This window comes from Tachysurus fulvidraco, chromosome 2, assembly GCF_022655615.1.
Source record: "Tachysurus fulvidraco isolate hzauxx_2018 chromosome 2, HZAU_PFXX_2.0, whole genome shotgun sequence".
Lineage (NCBI taxonomy): Eukaryota > Metazoa > Chordata > Actinopteri > Siluriformes > Bagridae > Tachysurus > Tachysurus fulvidraco.
Window position 1 is genome coordinate 18,527,562 of NC_062519.1, and position 19,267 is coordinate 18,546,828.

At 44.3% G+C, this 19,267-nt stretch overlaps 3 protein-coding genes across 4 annotated transcripts in view; all 3 read left to right on the plus strand.

Annotated features, from left to right (window-relative positions):
- slc25a20 (solute carrier family 25 member 20) overlaps positions 1 to 1,141 on the plus strand; it is a 4,044-nt gene extending 2,903 nt beyond the window's left edge. The window contains exons 7-9 of the mRNA XM_027137419.2: positions 46 to 155; positions 261 to 385; positions 469 to 1,141. Coding sequence (XP_026993220.1) covers positions 46 to 155; positions 261 to 385; positions 469 to 531 — 298 coding nt within the window. The 3' untranslated portion in view covers positions 532 to 1,141. The remainder of the gene's footprint in view (positions 1 to 45; positions 156 to 260; positions 386 to 468) is intronic.
- Positions 1,142 to 2,011: 870 nt separating this feature from the next.
- fbxo42 (F-box protein 42) lies at positions 2,012 to 9,812 on the plus strand. The gene is made up of 10 exons (XM_027137411.2): positions 2,012 to 2,221; positions 3,324 to 3,602; positions 3,845 to 3,961; positions 4,956 to 5,090; positions 7,401 to 7,554; positions 7,773 to 7,883; positions 7,985 to 8,081; positions 8,277 to 8,333; positions 8,450 to 8,566; positions 8,682 to 9,812. The coding sequence occupies exons 1-10, from the start codon at positions 2,047 to 2,049 to the stop codon at positions 9,615 to 9,617; spliced, it is 2,178 nt and encodes a 725-aa protein (XP_026993212.2). The 5' UTR covers positions 2,012 to 2,046; the 3' UTR covers positions 9,618 to 9,812.
- Positions 9,813 to 12,546: 2,734 nt separating this feature from the next.
- On the plus strand, positions 12,547 to 18,129 carry slc25a34 (solute carrier family 25 member 34). 2 transcript variants are annotated; one of them, XM_027137417.2, is made up of 6 exons: positions 12,547 to 12,680; positions 13,148 to 13,850; positions 15,407 to 15,472; positions 17,073 to 17,225; positions 17,322 to 17,456; positions 17,539 to 18,129. In XM_027137417.2, exons 2-6 carry the CDS (start codon positions 13,362 to 13,364, stop codon positions 17,713 to 17,715), a joined length of 1,020 nt encoding a protein of 339 aa, XP_026993218.1. In that variant the 5' UTR covers positions 12,547 to 12,680; positions 13,148 to 13,361; the 3' UTR covers positions 17,716 to 18,129. The 2 variants fall into 2 exon arrangements, with proteins under 2 accessions (XP_026993218.1, XP_026993219.1); XM_027137418.2 differs by having other exon boundaries at positions 12,549 to 12,680; positions 13,216 to 13,850.
- Positions 18,130 to 19,267: the final 1,138 nt, after the last annotated feature.

Below are 19,267 nucleotides of genomic sequence, written 5' to 3' on the forward strand. Positions count from 1 at the left end.
TGTGTGTGTATGTATGTGTGTATGTGTGTATGTGTGTGTGTGAAGCCCGAATGAGCTAAGTGTACCCAGTGTGCTGTTTGCTGGTGGTATGGCAGGAATCTTTAACTGGGCCGTCGCAATTCCACCTGACGTCCTCAAATCCCGATTCCAGACAGGTGACACACACACACACACACACACATACACACACACACACACATAGAGATCAACTCATAAACAGAACCTTTGCTTCCTATTGTACGTTTATTTCCTGTGTGTAGCTCCGGAGGGGAAATACCCTAACGGGTTCCGGGATGTTCTGAGGGAGTTGATCAGGGAAGAGGGCGTGGCTTCACTGTATAAGGGCTTTAATGCAGTCATGCTCCGAGCCTTCCCTGCTAATGCTGTGAGTCTCACACACACACACACACAAACACACACACACAGTGAGTGTAGCACCAGCAGTGTTAACGTTTCTCTCTCACACAGGCGTGTTTCCTTGGTTTCGAGGTGGCCATGAAGTTTCTCAACTGGCTTGCACCAAACTTGTGATGTATATGAGACAGGGTCATGGAAGAATGTGAATTTACAACACACACACACACACACACTGATGTCCTTAAGAATGACTGTGTTTTATTGTTTTTATTTTTTTTTTGCAGAGGAGTGATGACGTGCCTTATTACTAGAGTGTAAAGAGACTGTTGTTAACCGACGTGTAATCAGAACCAGATGTGTTACTCCAAATCACTAAAATACTGAGCATAACCAAATACCACATCTGTATCTGGTGTTCACACAGATTTTGTAAATGAACCCTCCAGAAAAACAGGATCTCAGGATTTTTAAACTTTCTAACACTTATGGTTCTAATTCTCACGTGTGTTTTTCAACAGGCTTTTTATTCCATATATTAAACCTGGCTTTGACCTCAGTCTCTGCTCCTCAGGGTGTGTGTGTGTGTGTGTGTGTGTGTGTGTCTTAGTCTCAATTTTGTTTATGTTAAACACTAATTATTATTGACAATAAAAATAGATCATAATTACATAAAAATAATAATCCTTGTCAATATTATAATAGTGATGATGGTGATGAAGATGATATGTCCTGATCTGTGTAAATCTCTTGCTGAATAAAGTCATGAAGTTTTTTGTCCATGTTACCGGGTTTCCGAGTGTCCAGTCGTGTGAGTGTGTACAGGGACCCTGACGGCCAGTGAACGTATCTGAGATCCTGAAGTGAGAACCAAAGTTCATCGCCTGTTTCTATTTATATTCTAATCGTATATGTAAAAGTTACTCGAACCCTTGCAGTGAATCTGAGAAATGATTTAAACGTGTGATTAAAATTAGTCGGTTTACTAAAAGCAGTGATTCTTTAGAATGTGATAGAAATTTGAGGTCATTTAGCAGACGCCTTTGTCCAGAGTGACACAATCTTTATTTCAATTTATACAGACGAGCAATTGAGAAGTCGTGGCCTAATGGTTAGAGAGTCTGACTCCTAATCCTAAGGTTGTGAGTTTGAGTCTCTGCACCGAACCCCCCAACTGCTCTTCGGGCGCCGCAGCATAAATGGCTGCCCACTGCTCCGAGTGTGTGTTCACCGCTGTGTGTGTGTGTGTTCGTTCACGGTGTGTGTGTGTCCACTGCTGTGTGTGTGCACTTTGGATGGGTTAAATGCAGAGAACGAATTCTAAGTATGGGTCACCGCACTTAGCCGTATGTCACGTCACTTTTAAAAAAAAATTGAGGGCCTTGCTCAGGGGCTCAGCCGTGGAGGCTTGGTGGACCTAGTTTTTGAACTCATGACCTTCCGATCAGTAGTCGAACACCATGAGCACTGAGCCACTGAATATACCCATATATTCAATTTGATGATTCTAGAAGTGCATCACGTGTTGGGGATTTTAATGTATGTAGCCCGATGACGCCTGAGATAGGCACAGGCTCCCCGTAACCCGAGTAGTTCGGATAAGCGGTAGAAAGTGAGTGAGTGAGTGAGTGAGAAAATAAAAGGAACCTCTCTAGTGGGCAGAGCACATGCACGCGCATCATATAGGGGGGGATGTGGGGTGTTACGTGCGCGTTCTCATGTGCGTGCGTAAGATGCTGCTTCTGTAGGCAGGAAGATGGCGGATGTTTGGAGTCTGGAGAGCAGCAGCTACAGTTGATAAAGGGAATCAGACGGCAGCGATCAGAGGACAAAGCAGGACGGACAGCGAGGATGGACGCACACGCCGGTAACCGGGAAATAAACATGACTAACATGAGCTAAGAGTTAAAACACCGCGTATTGTGGTGGAAATGTGTGAAGCTCGTTAGCTGTAAGTAAGCAGTGTTCCAGCTTCATTAGCATCAGGCTAACACCGGCAGATTAGCCACCGAGACGCGGTTGTGCATTTCTACATCACACTTTATTTAATTTAGTGTTTCACACGATTATGCAAACACGAGCAGAATCAAACAACCACAAGATTCGTGTGTGTTTACAAACGGCCTTGTTAGCTAGCTAGCTTCCTCTGTTAGCCTACAATAGAGCTAACTATCGCAGTGAGACATGTTCAGTAGGCGTCATAGACCGTGTTAGAAACATGTAGAGCAGTGAAAAATCCCAGCAGCAGGAATAAAGAATACATAAAGGACAGACTATAAAATATCGGAAGTGTCAGAAATGGCTGAGGATTGTTCTGGAAAATGAGAGAGAGGAGACCATCTGAGAGGAGACCATCTGAGAGGAGACCATCTGAGAGGAGACCATCTGAGAGATGATCAAATCAAATCTTAGAGATGATCATCTGAGAGGAGACCATCTGAGAGAGAGATGATCATCTCTCAGATGTCGACGAGAAATGTTGAAATGTTTGAGAGGAGACCGTCTGAGAGGAGACCGTCTGAGAGGAGACCGTCTGAGAGGAGACCGTCTGAGAGGAGACCGTCTGAGAGGAGACCGTCTGAGAGGAGACCGTCTGGAACAGCACGCAGGCATAGAAACAGAGGAATAAACACATCCTGAAGTCTACATGTTTACTGTTCATCTGTTGTTGCTCTTGCTCTTGCTCTAAAACTGTAACTCAAATGCATTTTGTAATTCAGGCATGAATTAAAAGGAACGTTATGTTCCTCGGTTCATAGTTTCCTCAGTTTATCTAGCTGTTGCTTGTAAGTCGTCACTAAGGCTATAAGTGGTGATCATTTCAGGTGATGAGAACTGATTTTATTACCGAGGTCCAAGAGTAAATGTTGACGAAAATAAATCGAAGGTGCTCGTATGTAAAAGTGTAAATAATTATTAGCACAGTTTTATTACTGAGATGTCTCCTCTGTTCCTCTCTGCCCCTGCAGGCAGCATGTCTCGCTCCTCTGATAGCGAGGACGGCTGCTTCGTCGCCATGGACACAGAGGACGCTGGTGCGGCTTTACCAGGGAGTCATGAGGACCAGATCGTGGAAACGGAAGCAGCAGGCAGCTCAAACTGTGCAAAGCATCCTGGAAAAAGCTGCCACAGAGACATGGGTGAGCTGCCAGAGGAGGTGCTGGAGTACATCCTGTCCTTCCTCTCCCCATATCAGGAGCACAAGACTGCCGCCCTGGTGTGCAAACAGTGGTATCGCCTCATCAAAGGTGAGAGAGAAGGTTGGAGAGCAGAAGAAACAGAAATAGTGATTGTTTAAGGGGAAAACGGGTAAAGGCAGATAGGAGGGAGATGGCAATAAAGCAATCTTTAAGTTGATTTGATGGAGCGAGGGACAGAGAGACAGAGACTGTGTGAGAGTCTACAGCTGTCATGTGTCTGAAGTCTCAGATGTGTTAATTAAAGGTGTTATTCGTGTCTTCAAAGTGTCTGTGTGCTTTGATGTGTGCAGGTGTAGCGTATCAGTGTTACCATGGTTTCCTGAGGGCCATTCAGGAAGGAAACATTCAGTGGGAGAGTCGCACCTACCCGTATCCAGGAACCCCCATCACACAACGCTTTTCTCACAGTCAGTACACACACACACACACACACACACACACACACACACACACTTCTGAATGAATCATTCTCAGCAGGTCAGAATCAGAATCAGATTTATTGGCCAAAGTGTTCTGTAACAGAGTCTTTATAACTCTAGCACAGTAATTCTAGTATAATAGTTTATTCACAATTTATTATAAATGTATTATGTTATAATAATTTATTAAATGATGAATCGTACATTTACTTCAAAATTATCACAAAAAATCACTTTTGTCTGTTAAAAAAATAAGAATTTTATAATAATTTTATAAATAAGAATTTTTATTTGAGTCTCATTCCCTGATTGTTTTTAACCAGTTCACAGATTGATGTTGACTTGAGGAGACGTTTTTTATAATAATATTTTTTATACTTTAAACCTGGGACATTTTCTTCATCCATTTATCCACCAGATAACGTTCCTACAAAGTGTTTGTCTGTGAGCTCCTCCTGGACATACAGTGACTTCAGGTCAAATCTTTACGTCTTCCTTATTAATTAGCCTTCAGTTACTGTGTGTGTGGGGGGGGCACTTAACATCTCTTCACACCACAGTGTGAGTTGAGATTGTTTGTCCTCCTTTCCCGTGACTCCACGAGTGCTTTGTAGCTAAGATGAAAAGTGTAAACTAATGGCGATCTGAAGCAGTTGATGATGCTGTAAGGAGGAGCGTCTGGATGTGGTGCAGTTGTCATTCAATAAATATTAACACACACGTGCTGATACACGTAGAGAAGTTTCAACTTCCTGAGAGTTACACAAAAGACGGAACCCCACAACAGGACCGACCGCGCACACACACACACCGACCCGACTGTCCTAAAGACTTAAATACCTCAAAACTGCTTCACTCTCATGTTCAAAACTGCAGTAGCACCAACACAGGGGGGGGAGAACAGACACAGGATGAAAACAAAGTGTTTTGCTCAAGGCTCCTGGCTAGTAGGTGTTTTTATATATCTGTGTGTGTGTTAAAGGTGCGTGTTACTACGATTCAAACCAGTCGATGTACGTGTTTGGTGGCTGCACTCAGAGCAGCTGTAATGCTGCATTTAATGACCTGTGGAGACTCGACCTGAACAGCAAGGAGTGGATACGACCGCTCGCTTCAGGTACACACACACACACACACACACACACATCTACAACTCCTGGCAAATAGTATGGAATCACTCCTCTCAGATGATGTTCATTCAAATGTTTAATTGTGTAGAGAAAAAACACAAGCACACATACAGTATGGCACAAAACAAATTTCACTCAACAATCCAAACTTCTGGCTGTATAAAACACTGAAAAACAAAAAAACAAAGAAAGATAACTATAGTCAGTTACTGTTTTTACAGATCAGTCTGAGGAAACTGATATGGAATCACACAAATCTGAGGAAAATGATATGGAATCATGCACTTTACATTTCTAAAACAAACCCCTGTATCTGATCACAACTGCTAATTAGTCTGCAGTTAAAAACGAGTGCTTGCACACATGTGTTGAACTAAGATGAGTGACATAACTCGTGGCTCTAACACGAGAGATGTCAGGTGAAACAAGGGAGAGGATGATCAACCTTCTCGAAGAAGGTAAATCTTCACGGAATGTTGCAAAAGATGTCGGTTGTTCCAGGTCAGCTGTGTCTAAAATCTGGACCAAGTACAAATCAGATGGAAAGGTTGTAAAAGGGAAGCGTACTTTTAGACCAAGAAAGACATCAAAGCGCCAAGACAGAAAACTTAAAGCCTTGAAAACAGAAAATGCAGAACAAAACAAATGAGGAACAAATGGGCAGAAAGTGGAGTTGGTGTCTGTGACCGGACTGTAAGGATTTGCCTAAAAGTAATGGGATTTACATACTGTATAGAAAAGCCAAAGGAAAACCATCATTAACATCTAAACAGAAAAAAACAAGGTTTCAGTGGCTAAAGAAAGACAATCTGGGACTGTGGACTGGGTGAGAGTTTATACTCAGTGATGAATCAGGAGTCTGCATCGGGCAGTGTGATGATGCTGGGACTTCTGTTTGGTGTCGTGTTATTAATGATATGGGGTCGTACGTCAGGTAAAGGTACTGTATGGGAGAGACGACGTCATTACATCTTCTATAAATGCACAAGTTTATGTTGAGAGTTTGGACACTTTTCTTATTCCATCAATTGAGAGGATGTTTGTTGATGGTGGCATCGTTTTTCAGGATGATGATGTATCGTGCCTTAGGGCAAAATCTGTGAAAACATTCCTACAGGAAAGACATATAATGTCGATGGCATGGCCTGCAAATAGTCCGGACCTCAATCCAGTGAAAAATCTGTGGAGGAAATGAAAGAAAATGGTCCAGGACAAGGCTCCAACCTGCATATCAGATCTGGGCCACTTCCATATGTGGTCCTGAATCAGACCCAAATCTGATTTTTTTTCAATGTGGCCACAGTGTGAACAACCGATTCGGATTTGATGCGACTTTTACGTAAATCTACATCGACATTCGTCACAATTATGCGCCGGCTAAAACTTCTATCTATCTATCTATCTATCTATCTATCTATCTATCTATCTATCTATCTATCTATCTATCTATTTATTTAGTTATTTATGCGCCGGCGAAAACGTGACACAAACGTGACCGGTAACGTGTGTGTCAAGAGTGTTATATAAAGTGGTTACGTGAACCAGCTCATAATGTTTGTATTGAATACATCATATTATAGCATTACATGATATGTTTGCTTGCACCAGATGATACAATACTTCCTCCGTAACCTCGCCAACGTTTTAGCGCGACGGCATGCTGCGTGTGACGTCATCGTTATCATCCGTTTGCGCGTGCGTGTCAGTTCGAAACAGCAAACAGTTCATACTGGTATCTGATAAAGGCCACATTTTAAAAGGTAATGTGAACAGCCAAACAAAAAAATCAGATCTGAGCGAAAATCCGAATTGCATTAAGACTTGCGGTGTGAACGTCTCGAGACAGATTGATGACGTCATACTGTTTGTCATTAGTTATATCCATGCTATAACAGAATTCAAGCTGTTATAAAAGCCAGAGGTGGTGCAACAAAGCACTAGTAGTGTTTTTATTTGTGTGATTCCATATCAGTTTCCTCAGACTGATCTGTAAAAACAGTAACTGACTATAGTTATCTTTCTTTGTTTTTTTGGTGTTTCAGTGTTTTATGCAGCCAGAAGTTTGGATTGTTGAGTGAAATTTTTGTGCCATACTGTATATGTGCTTGTGTTTTTTCTACCCAATTAAACATTTGAATGAACATCATCTGGGAGGAGTGATTCCATACTATTTGCCAGGAGTTGTACAGTTCTGGTAAAATGTCTTTCTCACACACACACTTTCCTCACCGTTAACCATGATTACTAGAGTGACGCACACACAGCTGAGAGCTCAGTTCTGGTGGCTCTGTGTGCAGGCTCATACCCGTCTCCTAAAGCCGGTGCCACGCTGGTGATGTTTAAGGACCTGCTGGTGCTGTTTGGAGGATGGACTCGCCCCAGCCCGTACCCTCTGCACCAACCTGAACGCTTCTTTGACGAGATCCACACCTACTCTCCCTCCAAAAACTGGTGAGCAGAGAAAGTTCATCTAATGCTCCGTTTACTCGTCACCGATCACCGCGAAGAAGAGTTCTGGACTCTGATCGGTCATGTGTTATGCACATCAGACAGAAGTACAGCTACACAACACAGACTTATATTCACTCGTTTCATCACTGCAATAATCTGTTTAAATGATTATTATTACATGCCAAGGTAATCTCTCTCTCTATCTCTCTCTCTCTCAGGTGGAACTGTATCGTGACGACTCACGGTCCTCCGCCGATGGCTGGTCACTCCTGTTCAGTCATTAAAAACACGATGGTGGTGTTTGGTGGATCCCTTGGAGCACGACAAATGTGTGCATACCTGTTCCTCTCCTGGTTCTGGTCCACAAAACCAGCAATCTGCAGGTTCTTACCAGTTTTACTAAGACGTGTTTGTGTGTGTGTTGTTTCAGGAGTAATGAAGTGTGGGTTCTGGATCTCGAGCAGTGGTCCTGGTCCAAACCCACCATCACAGGCCCGGCTCCTCATCCTCGAGGAGGTCAGAGTCAAGTGAGTCTCTCCTTTTACACACACATTCTCAAATAACCTCCCACACACTTTAAACAGTCCTGAAGGAACAGGAGCTCCAGGGTTCCTGCTCATCTTCATACCTTGTCCTGATGGGAATAAGAAAAAGAAATCGCTACTAATCTCACGTTCTCTCTCTCTCTCTCTCTCTCTCTCTCTCTCTCTCTCTCTTTTCAGATTGTGATAGACGGCGAGACGCTGCTCATCCTGGGGGGCTGCGGTGGTCCTAACGCTGTGAGTTCAATTCTTATTATATTATCATTATTGTTATTATTATTATTATTATTATTATTATTATTATTAATTGTATTCTCAAATAACTCATCTGATTGTGTGTGTTTGTGGGGCAGCTGCTGAAGGATGCCTGGTTGTTGCACATGAGCGCTTCCACCTGGACATGGCAGCAACTGCGAGTAGAGAACGAGGAACACGGAGCTCCTGAGCTCTGGTGCCACCCGGCATGCAAGGTGTGTGTGAGGGAAATATTATCTTTTTGAAATATAGAATCAACAGAATCTATTCATATTTATTCTCTCTCTTTTGTCTTTCTCTCTCTCTCTCTCGCTCTCTCTCTCTCTGCAGGTGGGTGATTGTGTGGTTGTTTTCTCACAAGCTCCCTCCGGCCGTGCCCCTTTGAGTCCGAGTCTGAACTCCCGCCCTTCCCCGATCAGTGCTACGCCCCCTCCACTCGGCCCAGACACACCGCCGCTGCGGTCACAGTCTCCTGTGCGCTCCGGTGTTGTTCTCGGCAACGTGGAGGAGGCGCCTTGTGTCAATGGACGCTGGGGAACACTCCGGCCACGCCCGGCAACTGCTAGGGGCGGAGTCAGAGATGGAAGTCCCTCCTCTTCACAGCAGCCATCACCATCACAGGCCCCAGACAGCCCGCCTTTGCTTAATGGATCCTCCCCTTCTCCTCGTACTAGTCCCTCCCACCCACACGGTCATGCCCATTTACCTACAGATTACGGATGGGAGTCTCCGCCTTCTTCTGCATCATCAGTGGCTACAGCTTCCTTGGATCCGCCGAGCACAAATGGCATCCATACTCCACCGGGCGCCGTTTCTCCTGCTGCGCTCCGCAGAGGTCTGGAAGCTGTTAAATCTCTCGCAGCATCATCTTCATCCTCATCATCCTCTAACCCCGCCCCTAGCTCCAGCCCTGCCTCATTAAGCCCACCACAGGTCGACGGTCACTCGATCCCTCCGATCGCGCGGCGCCTGGGCCACTCGGTTCCTCCCCAGAGCCTGAATGTGGGAAAGCCGCTGTACCAGGCGCTCAGCTGTAAGCCCATGCAGATGTATGTGCTGGACGTTTCAAGGGCTAAAACAGATGGTGCCGTAGCGTGGCGCGTCTTTGGCAGCAGCGCGGTCACAGGGCCGCCAGAGACAAGCCTACACACGGTGGTGCAGGGCAGAGGAGAGCTCATCATATTTGGCGGGCTCATGGACAAAAAACAGAACGTCAAATACTACCCCAAAACCAATGCCTTGTATTTTGTACGCGCTAAAAGGTAATGAGAGAGTACAAGAAGGACGGTGAGATTTGGGAAGGTCAGATTGGAAATTTAGCCACATTCTGACCAGGACACTGACATCCTGAGACCTGTCTGTTGGGGAGAGACTGTAGCGACTCAGAGTCACGTTCCCAACACTAATTCCTCATCTCTCTTGAAAAATCAATTTTGACACATATAAAGGACACTTACTGAAGAACTGTTGTTGTGTGAATGTTTTTCCTGACCTTTACTCCGTGTGTTTGTGTGTGCGCGTGTACGCGAGTGTGTGCGCGAGAGATGAAATCTGAAGGGACTGTTCCTCCCTGTCCTGTGGTAGCGTCTCTTTACAGATAAAGTTGCCCGGGAAACGGAGGAACGCTGAGAATACCTTGCTTTTATATTTCACATCCTGCCTGCATTGTTTACATTCAAAATATGAGCGTGATGGAGACAATGTGTGGTGCTGCATGTGTTTGTGAATGAATCTGTATGTGTATAGGAGCTGTGTGTGTGTGTGTGTGTGTGTGTGTGTGTGTGTGTGTGTGTGTGTGTTGGGTGATAGATGTTAGGGAAGGGAAAGGGAGGGTCCTGTTGCAGTGTAACTCGATACAAAGTCAAACAATAAAGGCCTCCAAGTCTTTATAATGTCTGATAGGAATTTTTTATCCATTTGTTCATCTTTATTATCTCCTGTTTAGAGTCGTGGTGTTGGGTGAAAATTAAGCAACGATTTCACATCATGTTTTATCTCCTCATTGTTAGTGACTTTGCCGTGACATACGGCTAAGTACGGTGACCCATACTCAGAATTTGGTCTCGGCATTTAACCCATCCAAAGTGCACACACACACACCATGAACACACACCCGGAGCAGTGGGCAGCCATTTATGCTGCGGCGCCCGGGGAGCGGTTAGGGGGTTCGGTGCCTTGCTCAAGGGCACCTCAGTCGTGGTATTGCCGGCCCGAGACTCGAACCCACAACCTTAGGTTTAAGAGTCAAGACTCTAACCATTAGGCCACATCAGTAGGTTCACCTACTGTACAGCTGTGCTGTTTCAGTCACATCTTCACACGAAGGAAAATCATAGTTCTGTAGAATGATCTGCCATCTTCCAAGGACACCTTGAATCATTTAAGACTCTCATATTACTTTCCTATTACATTCTAATAATAACACAAAAATAAATGTAAGTATGAAGGGGACAGCCGAAGAGAGAACACACACAAACACACACATGGACTAAAAGAGACAAGATATTTCTGCATTAATGTTCTACACTTGGTCTTGAAGGCTATGAGAGAATCTATAAAAACATTAATGCTGGAAATTCCTCCAGACCTGCAGCTGAACACAGGATTCACTTTGACTTATTAATTCGGCTTAATAAGTATACAGTAGTAACGTTGTGTAAGCAGGCGGTGTGTCGTGTCACATACGAGAGATTTATTTACAGCACAGTACATTAATGAGAGCTAAGATCAGGAGGATTTTTGTGTTTTGTTTATTGATGTTCAGATGTTTGTGCTGTGATTGTTGTGTTTATGAGCAACTGCTAAAGGAAAGACAGAGACTTTCCATTAATGTGTTAGGTTACAGTTGGGCTATACTTATACACAGCATGCTCAGAGTGGATGAATCCATGCACACACACACACACACACACACACACGCTGTAAGACGATCTACCTGCACTGCCGGGAAAAGACAGAGAACTGCTTGATGTTGTATAGATTGGTTTTGTGATGCAGAAGAAATGACACATTTGGACGTGACGTGACGTGTGCGTTCTGTGATTAGTTTCAAAGTTATTGCTTGACCATCTTCATTATGATTTCATCAGCTACAACTAAAACCGCACTACTGTAAGAAACATGAATCCCTTTAGTGAAAACATTACAAAAAAAAACCTCAAGTAATAAAAACCCAGACAGAAGTATTTTCATGTTAAGTGAGTTCATCCTTAGTTGGAACTAATGTTCACTGTAGCTACTGGATTTAGAGTTCCAGGGTAATGGCAGGTGAAGAAATACAAGAAGAAATTATGTATTTATTCTTATTTCTTATTGAAGTGTCTGTGCTAAATGAACTTATTCCTCATTTCACAGACTGAGTTCCTTTAAAAAGTTTTCTAAACTTTCTTTTAGTTCTTTTTGCCATCCAGCTGGAGCTACACTATATAATGTAAAGTCAAATCTGAATTGTGTTCACACTTCTGTGATCATTACCCATTGTGTTCATACTCATTCTGTGATTATTACCCATGTGTGGCATTCGAATGCACCGAATCCTGTCGAATAACATGATATTAAAAGTGTAGAAATGTTTCGAATGATTTTTGTTTTATGTTTTCTACACAGGACACTATACAGAATTAGATTTAAGTCTGAGCTCATTGTGTTGATTATATATTCTGTATTCACTTTAAACCATGAATATAATCTGATCAGTAAAAGCTTCGTGTTATTTAGCAGTACACATGCAGACAGAGATTATCATTAAAACGTCTTGTTTATTATGAATTCCCCCAAATCAGTTCATCTGCTACGTTTACAAACAATAAACAACCTAAATGACCAAATTCATGACTTTTTATTGAAGACTTTCTTTTTGAATCGGCTTTGATTGATTACCAGCTACATGATTAACTCACATCTCCTGTATAAAAATATATTTGTTGTTATTTACATTAGCTTAGCCACATTAGCTTAGCCACCTTGCTAACCGCGTCCTGACCCTGTAGTTATTAGAATGAACAAGGACATAAAGTGGACGCATTTATCACAGACTATAAGCTGTTGGATTTAACACAGTTTTATCAGTAAGTGTCCCATAAACAAGAGAAGAACCTGGCGACGTTACAGAGGTGTTTGTGCAGCACACATCCATGGACTTGGCATTGAATCCATGAAAATGTGGAAGGCGGAATCTGATTGGCTGGAAGCTCGGGGACTGCCGATGTATGGACGTGTTCCGGGTATATGATTGGCTGATACGGAGAATAGGGCGGGGCTACAGTGTCTATTCATGTTTTTAGACGCATGTTTCCAGCAGCACTCAGTAACAGGACACATACACAGTTGGTGAGTTGGTCTCTAAGATCACTTATACACTTATATGAACGTGTTTCCTGTAGTTCTGAGCGAGTTATTTAGATTAAAAGCGTCGTGTTTTCAGTTAGTAAAGTGATTCAGGTCTTGTTTGTGTTTCAGGATTTATTTAGGATTCATTATTAATACATGTGTTTATAATATATACATGTAAAGTAAAGCGGTGCTAATGTGCATTATTATTATTATTATAGACATCATTATAGATGTTTTACACAAAGATGTTACTTTCTTTAATGACTTTCATGATACACGCACACGCTCACTCTCTCTCTCTCTCTCTCTCTCTCTCTCACACACACACACACACACACACACTCACACACACACTTTGTCTGTCGCACACACTCACTCTTACACACACATGCACACACACTCGCACTCTCATACACACTCACACTCTCACATGCACACTCTCATACTCTTCTCTGCATCTTCAGGTCACTTTGCTGCCTTGCTCTTGGTTACAGAACTGTTCCTGAGATCATAACAAGGTTTATGATTTCAGGTTTTGATGTACAGGTGAGCAAACCCTGGGAGACTGCTGCTGTTCCACTACACTGCAGTGAAGAGCTGGTTCATGTCATGCCCAAACTCCTCAGGAACATTTAAGCCGAACGAGCGCTAGTCCTTTAAATTACCATCATCATCACCATGGGTGTCATGGCTGATCCCCAAGCCATGAACTGCCCCTCAGTCACGTCGCTCGTCACCCAGAGCTCCATTCCTTCTCTGCCTCGTACTCTTTCGAGGCCAGATGATCGTCCCCGGGCACTGTGGCCGCCACTAGACTTCACTCTGGGTTCTCTGGCCTGCTGCGGCGCCTGTGTGGTCACCAACCCACTGGAGGTCGTGAAGACTCGTCTGCAGCTGCAAGGGGAACTGCAGGCACGTGGATCATACCATCAGCACTACCGAGGGGTGCTGCAGGCTCTCTGGCTGGTTGGTCGAACTGACGGTTTGCGAGGCCTGCAGAAGGGCCTCGCCGCTGGCCTGCTCTACCAGGCGCTTATGAACGGCGTCCGGCTCAGCTTTTACTCCTACACTCAGGTCTCAGGCATCAGCGATGTGCCAGGGGGAAACATAGCCTCAGGGGCGATTGCTGGAGCTTTAGGGGCCTTCATCGCATCTCCTGCTTACCTGGTGAGTTCACTGGGGCACTCTTTGAGACTGGTCAGACAATTTGGTGTCCTGTCCAGTCGAGTCAGTCATCAATTATGCTTCATATAGAAGTATTTCACATATGAGCAGAACTTCAGAATATCTGTACAAAGATCAGGTCTGGACAATAATAAAAATGTATAGTTCCAGTTAATATCATACAAACAGCATGTCCGAAGCATGTCCCTGCTGCCTGACACTATCACTGTGTGGAGTGTTGATGTTATTATAATGATAACTTTTCTCTCTGTGACTTTATCCTTTTCTTCACATTTACAGATGTTCTGTTCGAGACATTGAACACTTTCACAAACCTGACTGAGGAGATGCCACATGCAGATTTAATGCCAAACTGCTGGCCTTAAGTGTCTATCACATGACATTAGTCTTGTAACTCTAGTGCAAAGCTAAATAACCTTTTTGGTGTATTTGTTTTATTTTGTACTGGTTCAGTGTGCACTTTGTTACAGAGTGAGTAAATGTACAAAGAAACACCTGGTCACTGTGGTGGTGGGGAGTGATTTGTGTTCAGAGGAGTGGGCAGTCAGGGGGGGTCTCCTTCTCCTCCATCGTACCCTGCTCTCACATGGCACACATGGCTCAGAAGAAGGAAACCTGTCTCTGCACCTTCAATGCTGCGTTTGCACTCTGTAGAGATGATAGTGCCTGGATGTTTGTAGTACAGTAACAGTGCCAATGTCAGTCCACTGTCCGCCCCTTCTTATCAGAGTGCAAAAAAAACAGCTTTCAACACTCCTATGTTGCAGCGTGGTTGTGTGTTGGTGGTTAGATGTCCTCTTATAAATCAGTGACAGCTTGCTTGACCTTTTGAAACCTGAAAAACACACACACACTGAGTGTTCGGGTGCTAGTGTTTATTTGGGTCACTAAATATATCATAGAGTGTGTGTGTGTGTGCGCTCGTGCGAGCGCGCGTGTGAGATAGTCGATGAGGTCACAGCTGTTGAGGTGTGTGTTATAGAGCGGAGGGAAAGGAGAGGGCAGAATGCTGGAAGTGTGTTTCCATACCAGAGAATGTTAAATACAGCAACACACACACACACTGCTGGTCATGACATTGAACATTAAGGAGTGCTAAAACATCTTATCTGTTATTCTGTGTTCTGAAACACAGATTGCGCCATATAGCAGCAGAATTTTTTTGTAGATATAAAGTGTTACACAAACCCAGCTGAACACACTCGCTGTTGTTACACAAACCCAGCTGAACACACTCGCTGTTGTTAAACAAACCCAGCTGAACACACTCGCTGTTGTTACACAAACAACTGTAGTTTCACCATTTCCTGGGAAGTGCAACAAATAAAGGGATCCACACAGTGTTGTAGCTCTCACACACCTTCCCGATTACTGCTGCTCGTGTGTTGTGAATGTTCGTGAAGCCCAGAGCGTTTTTCTGTCTGCCGCATGAGTCGATGTTCTGGGTGAGAAAGAACTCCCCCGACTTCACCTCTTGCTCATTCACTCCAGTTTTCACTTCTACTTGTTGAACTTGTGTGATGTTTTTCTGTCCACAGGTAAAGACACACCTGCAGGCTCAGACTGTGGAGGCCATCGCTGTGGGTCACCAGCACAACCACCAGGTGAGCAGCATAATTCACACTTATATTTTTATTGATTCGACTCTAATGTGAATCGACTCAGAGATTTAATTCACTCAGTTCACTGGTCAGAGAATCTGGTAGATACACAGAGCAGCTGGACTGTAGAACACCAGGACTAATAGACCGGAACGCTGTGAGAGTGTGTACATGGAGGAGACGCAGTGTAATAGATGACACGTAAAGTCTTTAATGTGCTAACCACCAAAAGAACAACAAATGTGTCGTCCATCAGCACGAAATCTGGATCAGGTCAGGGGTTCCTCAGTGCTTAGCATCGGGTTTACGTGCGTTTGCTCGTGTGTGTGCGCGCGCGAGTGCATGTGCATGAGAGCGCAAGAATCAGCAGCTGCAACCAATCATAGATGAGCAAACAGAGGCGTGACGGGTTTGCCAAGAGAACCACACACACACACACACACACACACACACACACAGAGATAGAGAGAGAGAGATTGATTACTCAGCTCTTTTTATCAGTCTTGCTGGTTTGGTCGGTATAAACTCCAAGATAAGGCCTCCCCTAAAAACTATGTGATCAAAGGCCGTGTGTGTGTGTGTGGGTCTGTGTGTGTGTGTGTGGGTCTGTGTGTCTGTCTGTGTGTGTGTCTGTCTGTCTGTCTGTGTGTGTCTGTGTGTGTGCGTCTGTGTGTGCGCGCGTGTGTGTCTGTCTGTGTTTGTGTGTGTGTGTGTGATCAGACATGATATGCTTTGCTGCTCAGTGTGTTCTCTCCCTGTGTAGTATGATGATGGCAGTCTGACTGTTTCACTCCACAAGTCAAAAGAAATTCAACAGAAAGTCGTTTTTAGTGTTTTAGTCTCGTCGTCACAGAGAGTCAGAGATAAAAAGTGCAGCTGATTAATGAGACGAGAAGGTTTTTGTTGCCCAAACTAAATATTCTAGAAGCAGACATTTCAGTGGCGCAAAACATCAAGTGAGGTGAAGAAGTGATTTAAACTGGACGGTTTAATCTGTTTATAAACTCACAGGACGTTGTGGAGGGTTTTGTGTGTGAAGACGATAAGTGGAGGCTGACGTTAGTGAGTCGAGGAACTCAACTGACATTAAAGTAAACACTAGAGCATTAACAAGAGGAGACTGTAATGTACAGTCATGAAACACATTACCAGCTCAAGTTAAGAATCGTGACAATTACTTAACCTTTAAAAAAAAACCTTAAACAATGGCTGACATCAAACCAGCAGTGTACACGTGTAAATCATTATCTCATTGGATGTCTGTTCATAGTGGCCTTTTAACTTCTATGTGACTGCTGTTTACTGTACTTAGTGTGTGTCTGTGTGTAGTCTGTGTAACATGTCTACATGCATGTTGTGTTTGTAAGTAATTTGTATTTTGTGTTTTATGACACCTGCCTCAGGACCACGGATGAAATGTAGCTATTGTGCTAATTCTGGTATATTTACACTGATGCTCATTGCTGATTAATGCACACTGTCCTAATTCAAATTAATTAAAAAAAAAATTAAAATAAATAAATAAAAAGGTCTGACAGTGTAGAGTGGAGGCTGTGTAGTTAGTAATGTGTTCAGTTTGTTGTTGACTGAGTTTTATTCTCAGGGAATCTCCAGCGCTTTCGCTTCCATATACAGGCGTGAGGGTGTGACGGGTCTGTGGCGGGGTGTGAACGGTGCCGTGCCGAGGGTCATGGTGGGTTCGGCAGCTCAGCTCGCCACCTTCAGCTCGGCCAAAGAATGGCTCATAAACACACAGGTGAGAACACGAACACACACACACACACCTGTACAGGTGACATCTCACAGCAGGAATGTGCGTTAACTGTGTTTCTCCACCCCAAATCTCTCGCAGTGCCTTGGTCATGACAGCTGGATCATCGCTCTGGTGGCAGCCATGGTCAGTGGTGTTGCCGTGGCGATCACTATGACTCCGTTCGACGTGATCAGCACGAGACTTTACAACCAGCCTGTGGACGAGTTGAAGAAGGTGTGTCAGTCGTGCGCTCGGGTTTCGGGTCTCTTGTGGGAACAGAAGTGTGATTGTGTTTCTGCTCTCTGCTCCTCCTCAGGGTCGGTTCTACACCGGGTTCCTGGACTGCCTGATGAAAGTGAGTCATACTGAGGGGTTTCTGGGTCTGTATAAGGGAATGGGTCCTGTGTTCATGCGCCTGGCACCTCACACTGTGCTTAGCATGCTGCTGTGGGATGTCATGAGGCAAAAAGCTCTGCATCACTACACGATCTGAGGAGATCCAGAGCTCTGCCTCCATCATCACTGTTCCTCACACAGCTCTGGGTTCAGCTGTCCTACAGCAGGAGGTTCAGGAACCTCACACGCAGGGACCGTAAACTGAACTATGTAAACTTGAGGAAAAGCCTGCAGGTCTTCCTGTCACTGTTGAGTCCGGATCCTCGTCATGAGAACACACGATGGACACCTGATGATATCATGACTGAACAGAGAGAATCATCACAGGCATCAACATTACCCTCAGATGTGATCACCACTGACTAACTGATGAAGTCCAGCATATGAGTGTGTGTTTCTGTCTGTGTGTGTGTGTGTTTCTGTCTCTGTGTGTGTGTGTTTCTGTCTCTGTGTGTGTGTGTTTCTGTCTCTGTGTGTGTGTGTGTTTCTGTCTCTGTGTGTGTGTGTGTTTCTGTCTCTGTGTGTGTGTGTGTTTCTGTCTCTGTGTGTGTGTGTTTCTGTCTCTGTGTGTGTGTGTTTCTGTCTCTGTGTGTGTGTGTTTCTGTCTCTGTGTGTGTGTGTGTTTCTGTCTCTGTGTGTGTGTGTGTTTCTGTCTCTGTGTGTGTGTGTGTTTCTGTCTCTGTGTGTGTGTGTGTTTCTGTCTCTGTGTGTGTGTGTGTTTCTGTCTCTGTGTGTGTGTGTGTTTCTGTCTCTGTGTGTGTGTGTGTTTCTGTCTCTGTGTGTGTGTGTGTTTCTGTCTCTGTGTGTGTGTGTGTTTCTGTCTCTGTGTGTGTGTGTTTCTGTCTCTGTGTGTGTGTGTTTCTGTCTCTGTGTGTGTGTGTGTGTGTGTGTGTGTGTGTGTTTCTGTCTGTGTGTGTGTGTGTGTGTGTGTGTGTGTGTGTTTCTGTCTGTGTGTGTGTGTGTGTGTGTGTGTGTTTGTGTGTGTGTTTGTGTGTGTGTGTGTGTGTTTCTGTCTCTGTGTGTGTGTGTTTCTGTCTCTGTGTGTGTGTGTTTCTGTCTCTGTGTGTGTGTGTTTCTGTCTCTGTGTGTGTGTGTGTGTGTGTGTGTGTGTGTTTCTGTCTGTGTGTGTGTGTGTGTGTTTCTGTCTGTGTGTGTGTGTGTGTGTGTGTGTGTTTCTGTGTGTGTGTGTGTGTGTGTGTGTGTGTGTTTCTGTCTGTGTGTGTGTGTGTGTGTGTGTGTGTGTGTTTCTGTCTGTGTGTGTGTGTGTGTGTGTGTGTGTGTGTGTTTCTGTCTGTCTGTGTGTGTGTGTGTGTGTTTCTGTCTGTCTGTGTGTGTGTGTGTGTGTTTCTGTCTGTCTGTGTGTCTGTGTGTGTGTCTCTGTCTGTCTGTGTCTGTTTGTCTGTGTGTGTGTGTCTCTGTCTGTCTGTGTGTGTCTCTGTCTGTCTGTGTGTGTGTCTCTGTCTGTCTGTGTGTGTCTCTGTTTGTGTGTGTCTGTTTGTCTGTGTGTGTGTGTGTGTCTCTGTCACTTTGTGTGTGTCTGTTTGTCTGTGTGTGTGTGTGTGTGTGTCTGTTTGTCTGTGTGTGTGTGTCTCTGTCTGTCTGTGTGTGTGTGTGTGTGTGTGTGTGTGTGTGTGTGTGTGTGTCTCTGT